We start from the raw sequence: 14,170 nt of genomic DNA on the forward strand, positions 1-14,170 counted from the left end.
CGTTATGGGGCAGAGGCTGTCGGATTATCAGACGTTATGGAGCAGTGGATGCCGGATTATCGGACGTTATGGAGCAGTGGATGCCGGATTATCGGACGTTATGGGGCAGAGGCTGTCGGATTATCAGACGTTATGGAGCAGAGGCTGTCGGATTATCGGATGTTATGGAGCAGTGGATGCCGGATTATCGGATGTTATGGAGCAGTGGATGCCGGATTATCGGACGTTATTGAGCAGTGGATGCCGGATTATCGGACGTTATGGAGCAGTGGATGCCGGATTATCGGACGTTATGGTGCAGTGGATGCCGGATTATCGGACGTTATGGAGCAGTGGATGTCGGATTATCGGACATTATGGTGCAGTGGATGTCGGATTATCGGACGTTATGGAGCAGTGGATGCCGGATTATCGGACGTTATGGTGCTGTGGATGTCGGATTATTGGACGTTATGGTGCAGTGGATGTCGGATTATTGGACGTTATGGAGCAGTGGATGCCGGATTATTGGACGTTATGGAGCAGTGGATGCCGGATTATCGGACGTTATGGAGCAGTGGATGCCGGAATATTAGATGTTATGGAGCAGTGGATGTCGGATTATCGGACGTTATGGAGCAGAGGCTGCCGGATTATCGGACGTTATGGAGCAGTGGATGCCGGATTATCGGACGTTATGGAGCAGTGGATGCCGGATTATCGGACGTTATGGAGCAGTGGATGCCGGATTATCGGACGTTATGGAGCAGTGGATGCCGGATTATCGGACGTTATGGAGCAGTGGATGCCGGATTATCGGACGTTATGGAGCAGTGGATGCCGGATTATCGGACGTTATGGAGCAGTGGATGTCGGATTATCGGATGTTATGGTGCAGTGGATGCCGGATTATCGGACGTTATGGTGCAGTGGATGTCGGATTATCGGACGTTATGGTGCAGTGGATGTCGGATTATCGGACGTTATGGAGCAGTGGATGTCGGATTATCAGACGTTATGGTGCAGTGGATGCCGGATTATCAGACGTTATGGTGCAGTGGATGCCGGATTATCAGACGTTATGGTGCAGTGGATGCCGGATTATCGGACGTTATGGTGCAGTGGATGCCGGATTATCGGACGTTATGGAGCAGTGGATGCCGGATTATCAGACATTATGGAGCAGTGGATGCCGGATTATCAGACGTTATGGTGCAGTGGATGCCGGATTATCAGACATTATGGAGCAGTGGATGCCGGATTATCAGACGTTATGGTGCAGTGGATGCCGGATTATCGGACGTTATGGAGCAGTGGATGTCGGATTATCGGACGTTATGGAGCAGTGGATGTCGGATTATCGGACGTTATGGAGCAGTGGATGCCGGATTATCGGACGTTATGGTGCAGTGGATGTCGGATTATCGGACATTATGGTGCAGTGGATGTCGGATTATCGGACGTTATGGAGCAGTGGATGTCGGATTATCGGACATTATGGTGCAGTGGATGTCGGATTATCGGACGTTATGGAGCAGTGGATGCCGGATTATCGGACGTTATGGAGCAGTGGATGTCGGATTATCGGACGTTATGGAGCAGTGGATGCCGGATTATCGGACGTTATGGAGCAGTGGATGTCGGATTATCGGACGTTATGGAGCAGTGGATGCCGGATTATCGGACGTTATGGAGCAGTGGATGTCGGATTATCGGACGTTATGGAGCAGTGGATGCCGGATTATCGGACGTTATGGAGCAGTGGATGCCGGATTATCGGACGTTATGGTGCAGTGGATGCCAGATTATCGGACGTTATGGTGCAGTGGATGCCGGATTATCGGACGTTATGGTGCAGTGGATGCCGGATTTCCGGCGCTGGTGGTGCAGTGACACCCGTTGCCTCTTCTCCGCCCCGTGGCTCGGCGCCTCCATTGTTTCCATATCTGGGTGACTACGCCCGTCGCTGGATTCTCGCCCTCCCGCTGTTGTATGCAGGAATCTGCCGGCAGGAATGTCGTCCTCGTCCTTCACACTAATTGCTGCAAACATCTAAATAAATCTCATAAAACGTGATCAGGCGACGAGCTGCAGATCATTGATGGTTCCGGGCGCCGGCCCACTGATCGCGGGGAGAGGTCACCGGCTGCTTTGTTCTCCCGGAGATAAACTGTCGGCAACGATGTCGGAGTCTCCTCATAGAGAACCCAGGAGCTCGACCAAGCAAGGGAGGCCCAGATGGCGGAGGGCCGGCGGAGGGCCGGTGTGACCGCCGTCCACTGCTGCCTGCACCGCTGGTCCCCGCTCCCTGGATCCCTCCTTACACAGGGAGGACGTTCCCCACTTATCCCATTCTGAGCCTGATGAAGGGTTATGGCCCGAAACGTCCGTAGGGTGTGTGCCCATGATCCGGACCTAGTAGCACATGTCCTTTTGAACGCGGGTGATTCCGCATGGATTCATTGACTCGTGCGGATTCACCAATACATTTCCTGAAATCTCATGCACTGTGCTGTAACATCTGGACCCTGCACAAGTACAGAGCGTCTGACCCGCAGCGCTTCCTCACCGTGTGCACCGACCCTTATACTTCCCCTTGTGGGGTCTGACCCGCAGCGCTTCCTCACCGTGTGCACCGACCCTTATACTTCCCCTTGTGGGGTCTGACCCGCAGCGCTTCCTCACCGTGTGCACCGACCCTTATACTTCCCCTTGTGGGGTCTGACCCGCAGCGCTTCCTCACCGTGTGCACCGACCCTTATACTTCCCCTTGTGGGGTCTGACCCGCAGCGCTTCCTCACCGTGTGCACCGCACCGACCCTTATACTTCCCCTTGTGGGGTCTGACCCGCAGCGCTATCTCACCGTGTGCACCGACCCTTATACTTCCCCTTGTGGGGTCTGACCCGCAGCGCTTCCTCACCGTGTGCACCGACCCTTATACTTCCCCTTGTGGGGTCTGACCCGCAGCGCTTCCTCACCGTGTGCACCGACCCTTATACTTCCCCTTGTGGGGTCTGACCCGCAGCGCTTCCTCACCGTGTGCACCGACCCTTATACTTCCCCTTGTGGGGTCTGACCCACAGCGCTTCCTCACCGTGTGCACCGACCCTTATACTTCCCCTTGTGGGGTCTGACCCGCAGCGCTTCCTCACCGTGTGCACCGACCCTTATACTTCCCCTTGTGGGGGAATAATGGTTTTGGAGATGAGGGAAAAAAATAAAAAACATTCAAAAAGCGTTTCTCTATTCCCAGTGTAATAATCCTTTATCACTATTCATTTTCTGCATGCCGGTCTCAGTCCTTTACTCGAGTGCTCAGGTCAAGGCAAAGGCCGGGATCACACATACGCGAGATACGGCCGAGTCTCGCAGGTGAAAACCCAGCTCTGGTGCCGGTACTCCGGAGCGGAGCGTGCAGCCGCACAGCAATACATGGAGCCGCACGCTCCGCTCCCAAGTGCCAGCGCCAGAGGAGGGTTTTCACCTGCGAGACTCGGCCGTATCTCACATGTGTGATCCCGGCCTAAAGCTTTAGGCCGTAGCCTGAGGATTGGGCCCAAGGACTGAAACTGAGATTAGGATCTGTAGATTGGATCTGACGATGGACCTAAGGAATGGAGCTCAGAACTGCAGATGGGGTTAGGACCTGAAGACTGGACCAAAGAATATACCCAAGGACTAAATGCACTGCCTGGATCTAAGAGAGGGACCTGAGGAATACATGTGAGAACTGGACTTAACCCAATGGGATTCAAACCCTACAGTATAGTTAAAAATTGAACCCTAGGACCAGAGCGGAGAACTGTTACTGAGGACTTGACCTGGGGATCTGACCCAAGGAGTGGGAAGAAGCAGAGCTGAGGACTGGAATTGTAGCATGGACCCAAGGACTGGATCCCTAGATGACTAGACTGAAGCGGAGTACTGGACCCCTGGACGAGATATGAGGGCTGGAATTGTGGCATGGACCCGATAACTAGACTGGAGATAAGGAATGGACCCGTAGACTAGATCTGAGAGATGGAATTATGGCACAGACCCAAGGAGTAGACTGGAGCTGAAGACTGGACCCCTAGACATAATCTGGAGGCTGGAACTGCGGCATGGACCTGAGGATTAGACTGGAGCTGAGGACTGGACCCATAGTCGAGATCTGAGGGCTGGAATTGTGGCATGGACCAGAAGACTAGACTGGAGCTGAGGACTGGACCCCTAGACGATTTCTGGGGGCTGGAATTGTGTCATGGACCTGAGGACTAGACCCCTGGACGAGATCTAAGGGCTGAAATTGTGGTATGGACCCAAGGACTAGACTGGAGCTGAGGACTGGACCCATAGATGAGGTCTGAGGGCTGGAATTGTGGCATGGACCTGAGGACTAGACCCCTGGACAAGATCTAAGGGCTGAAATTGTGGTATGGACCCAAGGACTAGACTGGAGCTGAGGACTGGACCCATAGATGAGGTCTGAGGGCCCGAATTTTGGCATGGACCCGAGGACTAGACTGGAGCTGAGGACTGGACCCCTGGACGAGATTTGAGGGCTGGAATTGTGGCATGGACCCGAGGACTAGACTCAAGTGAGGATTGGAACTGTAGACCAGATCTGAGTGTCATTGATCTAGGAGACCACTTGTGGCTGTGGGGCTGATTTTGGAGCTGCTCCTCTACAATCTGCGGCTACTAATATTCTGCTTCCCTCCCGCTAATTCTGGGGATTATTCATGAGGTTCCCGCCCTGCGTTGCCTGAAGGAAATTCCTGACAATTATCAATTCTCCTAGAGCTGAAGACAAAGAGATGAACAATAGTGAAGACCCTGTGGCCCCTGCACGTGTGATGGGGAACTAAGGGCGATGCTTAGGTCCTGGCCCCTTCTCCCTCTCGTGGATCCTGTCTCCCGTGGCCTCTATTGTGTGAGATAATTGGTGTCCTCATTCTGGAGAGTAGTCATCATCCCGACATTCCTCCCATTGTCTCCAGCACGTGACCTGATGTATAAGTTTGTGGCACTGGACGGAGCAGTTCAGTCGCTTCTGGAAGCTCGAGCTCTGTATCTGAAGGAAAGTCTCCGACTTGACAGCCATGATCTGCTGCCTGCTCCACATTATCGGCCTCCTCTGCGGAGCCATCGGTATGATCCTCACCTGGATCGTGACCATCATGCCTTACTGGAGGCTGGTTGTTCTGGCCGAGAACAACGACCTGATCATTGATGGTGGCCGGATTGACGGTGAGTGGATCAGCCGCTGGGACGGGCTGTGGCTCACGTGTCTGAAGCAGTTCCGGATAAATATGGAATGCAACAACTATGGCTCCATGGTGTCGCTCACCGCCGACCTGAAAGCTGCCCGCATCTTCATGAGCTTCGCCGTTGCCATGTCGGTCCTCGCCTTCATATTCTCCATCGTCGGCTTCATTCTCACCCAGTGCTGCCGATGCGACGACAAAGACAATGAGCGCAATTGCTTCACCCTGACCGCCGGACTCCTGTACTTCCTCAGCACCATCCTCGTCCTCATCCCCGTCATCTGGACTACGGTTAACATCTCGCGCCGCGCCTATGACGCTTCATTTACCCGGGGGGCAGTGCGGATCGAGATCGGACAAGCTCTGCTGCTGGCCTGGCCCAATATCATCTTCCTCCTGGGCGGAGGGATAATGCTGAGCTGCCTCTGCTGCTTCTGCGCAATGAGCACCTGCTGCACCAGGGAACCCTACAAACAAGGGACCGCTGCATGCAAGCCGTACGCAGCCAAAGAGGAGCGAGTCAGCTGCAGCCCCCGCATGGAGTATATATAAGGACAGCAGAAAACGCAGCCTTGGACCCACTGAAGTCATCTGTCAGCTGTACAGGTGGAGCAGAATGGATTGCATCTCTGCTAAGTCAATGCACGGGTTGGACTCAAATTTGGACTGCAGCGGGTGGTTGGGCCCAAGGGTCTTATGGGCTCCGAATATCCCCTCGTACGGCGGCAGAGACGGTTCTGGACCAGCCGCCATTGTGACATGTCATGTATTCAGTACCTGTGCGGCGATTACCATCTTTCCACCCATAACACTGTGGACTATAGATGTGGCCCCTCGGGGCCCAGGACCCGCACTGTGTATTCCCATCATGTGATTACATGGACTGACCCCAGATTTTATTATCATGTCTTATGGCGGACAGCAGGGGGCGCAATGCTCATGACCATCACCCCCACTGTGACCAGGGTCAGCAGCCTGGAGCCGCGGCATCGACGCGTCACTACATTTCTCTATTCTGTAAAACATCTGCTGCTTCCTGGAAACCATCAACAAGTAGGTGACTGGCTGATACCTGCAACATCTCAGTACAGCCACATGGTAAGGCCAGCCGCTGACGGCCTCCCGTCTGCTACTGCCCCGTCAGAAGTGGCTGATAACAGGAAGCAATAGACGTTATCTCTAATCATTATTACTGACCCCCCATCATGTAATTATTTATTTATTTCTGTGATTATTATGTACCGGAATGTAATAGCATTAAAGTTGATGAGAGTAGTAGTCCTGTGTCCGGTGGAGTTGTTCTTATGTCCCAACAAGCTACATGATTAAAGAAAGACATCAGACAATATTCCCTGATCACCGCCGTATTCTGGGAGTCACTCTCCGTTTTAGGCCACGTTCACACGTTCAGTCTTTTACATCAGTATTTGTAAGCAGGAGAACAATCAGGACCAGTAGAAAAGAAACCCGTCACCACTCCTGTAGTATCTCACAGCTACAAATAATTATGTAAAATACTGAACGTGTGAACGTGGCCTTAGTCATATACTCTGCAAATCTGACCTTCATGGAAGAGCGGCAAGACGGAAGAAAGCCATAAGAAGTCCCACGTGGGGGGCACAGCAAGGATGTAGAGGAAGGGGCTCTGGTCAGATGAGACCAAAATGCTATGTATGGTGGAAGACTAACCCTGCACAAAAACCTGAAAAAAAAACATCCCCACCGTCACACATGGTGGGTGCAACATCTTGCTGTGGGGAGGCTTTTCTTCAGCAGGGGCAGGGAAGCTGGTCAGAGGTGACGGGAGGATGGATGGAGATAAATATAGGACAATCCTCGAGAAAAACCTGATAGAGACTGCAGAAGACATGACACACGGGTGTAGGTTCACTTGGCAGCAGGACAACGACCCTCAACATCCTGGCGAGCTACAATGGAGGGTGTAGATCAGAGCATATTCCTGTGTGTGAACAGCGCAGTCACCGTCCAGACCCAAATTCCAGAGAATCTGTGACAAGACGTGAAAATGACTGATCACAGAGGTCTCCATACAATGTCACGGAGCGAGGGGGCAAAAACGTCACCTCTAGATGTGCAAGAGACAGACCCCACAGACTGCAGCAAAGAAAGGAGCGGTACTGTGCAATATATATATACAGGACAGGAGGAGTGGTACTGTGCAATATATATATACAGGACAGGAGGAGTGGTGCTGTGCAGTGTATATATACAGGAGGAGCGGTACTGTGCAATATATATATACAGGACAGGAGGAGTGGTGCTGTGCAGTGTATACAGGAGGAGCGGTACTGTGCAGTGTATATATACAGGAGGAGAGGTACTGTGCAGTGTATATATACAGGAGGAGTGGTACTGTGCAGTGTATATATACAGGACAGGAGGAGTGGTGCTGTGCAGTGTATATATACAGGAGGAGCGGTACTGTGCAGTGTATATATACAGGACAGGAGGAGTGGTGCTGTGCAGTGTATATATACAGGAGGAGCGGTACTGTGCAATATATATATACAGGACAGGAGGAGTGGTGCTGTGCAGTGTATATATACAGGAGGAGCGGTACTGTGCAGTGTATATATACAGGACAGGAGGAGTGGTACTGTGCAGTGTATATATACAGGAGGAGCGGTACTGTGCAGTGTATATATACAGGACAGGAGGAGCGGTACTGTGCAGTGTATATATACAGGACAGGAGGAGTGGTACTGTGCAATATATATATACAGGACAGGAGGAGTGGTGCTGTGCAGTGTATATATACAGGAGGAGCGGTACTGTGCAGTGTATATATACAGGAGGAGAGGTACTGTGCAGTGTATATATACAGGACAGGAGGAGTGGTGCTGTGCAGTGTATATATACAGGAGGAGCGGTACTGTGCAATATATATATACAGGACAGGAGGAGTGGTGCTGTGCAGTGTATATATACAGGAGGAGCGGTACTGTGCAGTGTATATATACAGGACAGGAGGAGTGGTACTGTGCAGTGTATATATACAGGAGGAGCGGTACTGTGCAGTGTATATATACAGGACAGGAGGAGTGGTACTGTGCAGTGTATATATACAGGAGGAGCGGTACTGTGCAGTGTATATATACAGGACAGGAGGAGTGGTACTGTACAGTGTATATATACAGGAGGAGTGGTACTGTGCAGTGTATATATACAGGAGGAGTGGTACTGTGCAGTGTATATATACAGGAGGAGTGGTACTGTGCAGTGTATATATACAGGAGGAGTGGTACTGTGCAGTGTATATATACAGGACAGGAGGAGGGGTACTGTGCAGTGTATATATACAGGAGGAGCGGTACTGTGCAGTGTATATATACAGGACAGGAGGAGTGGTACTGTACAGTGTATATATACAGGAGGAGTGGTACTGTGCAGTGTATATATACAGGAGGAGCGGTACTGTGCAGTGTATATATACAGGAGGAGCGGTACTGTGCAGTGTATATACAGGAGGAGTGGTGCTGTGCAGTATATATATACAGGAGGAGTGGTACTGTGCAGTGTATATATACAGGAGGAGTGGTACTGTGCAGTGTATATATATACAGGAGGAGCGGTACTGTGCAGTGTATATATACAGGAGGAGTGGTACTGTGCAGTGTATATATATACAGGAGGAGCGGTACTGTGCAGTGTATATATACAGGACAGGAGGAGCGGTGCTGTGCAGTGTATATATACAGGACAGGAGGAGCGGTACTGTGCAGTGTATATATACAGGACAGGAGGAGTGGTACTGTGCAGTGTATATATACAGGAGGAGTGGTACTGTGCAGTGTATATATACAGGAGGAGCGGTACTGTGCAATGTATATATACAGGACAGGAGGAGAGGTACTGTGCAGTGTATATATACAGGACAGGAGGAGCGGTACTGTGCAGTGTATATATACAGGAGGAGTGGTACTGTGCAGTGTATATATACAGGAGGAGTGGTGCTGTGCAGTGTATATATACAGGAGGAGTGGTGCTGTGCAGTGTATATATACAGGACAGGAGGAGTGGTACTGTGCAGTGTATATATACAGGACAGGAGGAGTGGTACTGTGCAGTGTATATATACAGGACAGGAGGAGTGGTACTGTGCAGGGTATATATACAGGAGGAGCGGTACTGTGCAGTGTATATATACAGGAGGAGCGGTACTGTGCAGTGTATATATATATACAGGACAGGAGGAGAGGTACTGTGCAATGTATATATACAGGAGGAGCGGTACTGTGCAGTGTATATATACAGGACAGGAGGAGTGGTACTGTGCAGTGTATATATACAGGACAGGAGGAGTGGTACTGTGCAGTGTATATATACAGGACAGGAGGAGTGGTACTGTGCAGTGTATATATACAGGAGGAGTGGTACTGTGCAGTGTATATATACAGGACAGGAGGAGTGGTACTGTGCAGTGTATATATACAGGAGGAGAGGTACTGTGCAGTGTATATATACAGGAGGAGCGGTACTGTGCAGTGTATATATATATATACTGTATATACAGGACAGGAGGAGAGGTACTGTGCAATGTATATATACAGGAGGAGCGGTACTGTGCAGTGTATATATACAGGACAGGAGGAGTGGTACTGTGCAGTGTATATATACAGGACAGGAGGAGTGGTACTGTGCAGTGTATATATACAGGAGGAGTGGTACTGTGCAGTGTATATATACAGGAGGAGTGGTACTGTGCAGTGTATATATACAGGAGGAGTGGTACTGTGCAGTGTATATATACAGGAGGAGTGGTACTGTGCAGTGTATATATACAGGAGGAGTGGTACTGTGCAGTGTATATATACAGGAGGAGTGGTACTGTGCAGTGTATATATACAGGAGGAGAGGTACTGTGCAGTGTATATATACAGGAGGAGTGGTACTGTGCAATGTATATATACAGGAGGAGTGGTACTGTGCAGTGTATATATATACAGGAGGAGAGGTACTGTGCAATGTATATATACAGGAGGAGCGGTACTGTGCAGTGTATATATACAGGACAGGAGGAGTGGTACTGTGCAGTGTATATATACAGGACAGGAGGAGTGGTACTGTGCAGTGTATATATACAGGACAGGAGGAGTGGTACTGTGCAGTGTATATATACAGGAGGAGAGGTACTGTGCAGAGAATATATACAGGAGGAGTGGTACTGTGCAGTGTATATATACAGGAGGAGCGGTACTGTGCAGTGTATATATACAGGAGGAGCGGTACTGTGCAGTGTATATATACAGGAGGAGTGGTACTGTGCAGTGTATATATACAGGAGGAGTGGTGCTGTGCAGTGTATATATACAGGACAGGAGGAGTGGTACTGTGCAGTGTATATATACAGGAGGAGTGGTGCTGTGCAGTGTATATATACAGGACAGGAGGAGTGGTACTGTGCAGTGTATATATACAGGAGGAGTGGTACTGTACAGTGTATATATACAGGAGGAGGGGTACTGTGCAGTGTATATATACAGGAGGAGGGGTACTGTGCAGTGTATATATACAGGAGGAGGGGTACTGTGCAGGGTATATATACAGGACAGGAGGAGCGGTACTGTGCAGTGTATATATACAGGAGGAGTGGTACTGTGCAGTGTATATATACAGGAGGGGTACTGTGCAGTGTATATATACAGGAGGAGGGGTACTGTGCAGTGTATATATACAGGAGGAGTGGTACTGTGCAGTGTATATATACAGGAGGAGCGGTACTGTGCAGTGTATATATACAGGAGGAGCGGTACTGTGCAGTGTATATATACAGGACAGGAGGAGTGGTACTGTGCAGTGTATATATACAGGACAGGAGGAGTGGTACTGTGCAGTGTATATATACAGGACAGGAGGAGCGGTACTGTGCAGTGTATATATACAGGACAGGAGGAGCGGTACTGTGCAGTGTATATATACAGGAGGAGCGGTACTGTGCAGTGTATATATATACAGGAGGAGTGGTACTGTGCAGTGTATATATACAGGAGGAGTGGTACTGTGCAGTGTATATATACAGGAGGAGTGGTAGTGTGTAGTGTATATATACAGGAGGAGTGGTACTGTGCAGTGTATATATACAGGAGGAGTGGTACTGTGCAGTGTATATATACAGGAGGAGTGGTGCTGTGCAGTGTATATATACAGGAGGAGTGGTGCTGTGTAGTGTATATATACAGGAGGAGTGGTACTGTGCAGTGTATATATACAGGAGGAGTGGTACTGTGCAGTGTATATATACAGGAGGAGTGGTGCTGTGCAGTGTACATATACAGGACAGGAGGAGAGGTACTGTGCAATGTATATATACAGGAGGAGCGGTACTGTGCAGTGTATATATACAGGAGGAGTGGTACTGTGCAGTGTATATATACAGGAGGAGTGGTGCTGTGCAGTGTATATATACAGGACAGGAGGAGTGGTACTGTGCAGTGTATATATACAGGAGGAGTGGTACTGTGCAGTGTATATATACAGGAGGAGTGGTACTGTGTAGTGTATATATACAGGAGGAGTGGTACTGTGCAGTGTATATATACAGGAGGAGTGGTACTGTGCAGTGTATATATACAGGAGGAGTGGTGCTGTGCAGTGTACATATACAGGACAGGAGGAGAGGTACTGTGCAATGTATATATACAGGAGGAGCGGTACTGTGCAGTGTATATATACAGGAGGAGCGGTACTGTGCAGTGTATATATACAGGACAGGAGGAGTGGTACTGTGCAGTGTATATATACAGGAGGAGTGGTACTGTGCAGTGTATATATACAGGAGGAGTGGTGCTGTGCAGTGTATATATACAGGACAGGAGGAGTGGTACTGTGCAGTGTATATATACAGGAGGAGTGGTGCTGTGCAGTGTATATATACAGGACAGGAGGAGTGGTACTGTGCAGTGTGTATATACAGGAGGAGCGGTACTGTGCAGGGTATATATACAGGAGGAGCGGTACTGTGCAGTGTATATAGGCATGGTCAAAAGTATTGGCACCCTTGAAATTTTCCCAATAAAATTTTTAGAATTACACATTTTGTTATACTCCGGTTTATTTCCTTTATGTGTATTGGAACACACAAAAAAAGAAAAGAAAAAATGACAAATTGGACATAGTTTCATCTAAAATCCCCAAAAAGGGCCGGACAAAATTGTTGTCACCTTTCCAAAATTGTGGGTACTCAACTTTGTTTCAAGCTTGTGATGCTCGTTCACCCTCTCCTGTGGCAAGTAACAGGTGCGGGCAATATGAAAATCACACCTGAAACCAGATAAAAAGGGGAGAAGTTGCCTCAATCTTTGCATTGTGTGTCACGCGAAGCGCGGAGAACAGAAACAGGAGAAGAGGACTCTCTGAGGACCAAAAGTCTTGAACAATATCAGCAATCTCCAGAGATCTTGATGTTCCTTTGTCCCCTGTGCACATAATCCAGATGTTTACAACCCATGACGCTGCAGCTAATCTCCCTGGACGTGACGGCAGAGAATAATTGATGAAAGGTTGCAACGCAGGATAGTCCGGATGGTGAATAAGCAGCCACAGTCAAGAAATTCCAGCTTTCCTGCAGGCTCAGGGTGCATCACAGTCAGCACGAACTATCCATCCGCATGTGAATCAAAAGAAAAGCTATGGGAGGAGACCCCACTGCTGACACAGAGACATAAAGCTAGACTAAAATTTGCCAAAATGTACGCAAGTCAAAATCCTTCTGGGAAAGCATCTTGTGGACAGATGAGACCAAGATAAAGCTTTTTGGTAAAGCACATCATTCTACAGTTTATTGAAAACGGAATGAGGTCTACAAAGAAAAGAACACAGTACCTACAGTCAGACATAGTGGAGATGTGTTGGTGTCTTGGCTGTGTGCAAGGCATCATGAAATCTGAAGATTACCACATAATTTTGTGTGGCCCTGTAGTGCCCAGTGTCAGAATGCTGGGTTTGTGTTCTAGGTCATGGGTGTTCCAGCAGGACAATGACCCCAAACATACTTCAAGAAGCCCCCAGAAATAGACGAAAACAAAATGCTGGAGAGTCCTTAAGTGGCAGCAATGATCTAAATCCTATTGGGGGGTTGGTGTGAAATTACATTTTGCCTTTTCTCTCAGTTTTCTTTGTGTTTTTACAATACACAGAAAGGAAATAAACCTGAGAATAAGTAAGTGTGCGGAACTGGGAGAATGTTCTGGGGGAAACACGTCATTTTCCTGAAGAATTTCAAGGGTGCCAACACTGTAGTCCCTGACTGCACACATGGAGGTGCCAACACTGTCGTCCCTGACTGCACACATGGAGGTGCCAACACTGTCGTCCCTGACTGCACACATGGAGGTGCCAACACTGTCGCCCCTGACTGCACACATGGAGGTGCCAACACTGTCGCCCCTGACTGTACACATGGAGGTGCCAACACTGTCGCCCCTGACTGCACACATGGAGGTGCCAACACTGTCGCCCCTGACTGCACACATGGAGGTGCCAACACTGTCGTCCCTGACTGCACACATGGAGGTGCCAACACTGTCGTCCCTGACTGCACACATGGAGGTGCCAACACTGTCGCCCCTGACTGCACACATGGAGGTGCCAACACTGTCGCCCCTGACTGCACACATGGAGGTGCCAACACTGTCGCCCCTGACTGCACACATGGAGGTGCCAACACTGTCGCCCCTGACTGCACACATGGAGGTGCCAACACTGTCGTCCCTGACTGCACACATGGAGGTGCCAACACTGGCGTCCCTGACTGCACACATGGAGGTGCCAACACTGTCGTCCCTGACTGCACACATGGAGGTGCCAACACTGTCCTCCCTGACTGCACACATGGAGGTGCCAACACTGTCCTCCCTGACTGCACACATGGAGGTGCCAACACTGTCGCCCCTGACTGCACACATGGAGGTGCCAACACTG

At 49.7% G+C, this 14,170-nt stretch overlaps 1 protein-coding gene across 1 annotated transcript; it reads left to right on the forward strand.

The window, feature by feature from the left end:
• The first annotated feature begins 5,143 nt into the window (after positions 1–5,143).
• Positions 5,144–5,782, forward strand: LOC138651575 (claudin-8-like). The gene has a single exon (XM_069741872.1). The coding sequence runs from the start codon at positions 5,144–5,146 to the stop codon at positions 5,780–5,782; it is 639 nt and encodes a 212-aa protein (XP_069597973.1).
• The last annotated feature ends 8,388 nt before the right edge of the window (positions 5,783–14,170 follow it).

Source organism: Ranitomeya imitator, chromosome 10 (assembly GCF_032444005.1).
Source record: "Ranitomeya imitator isolate aRanImi1 chromosome 10, aRanImi1.pri, whole genome shotgun sequence".
Classification (NCBI taxonomy): Eukaryota; Metazoa; Chordata; class Amphibia; order Anura; family Dendrobatidae; genus Ranitomeya; species Ranitomeya imitator.

What these genes read in the sequence shown, in the direction of transcription:
- LOC138651575 (XM_069741872.1), top strand. Translation starts at nt 5,144, where the DNA reads ATGCCTTACTGGAGGCTGGTTGTTCTGGCCGAGAACAACGACCTGATC.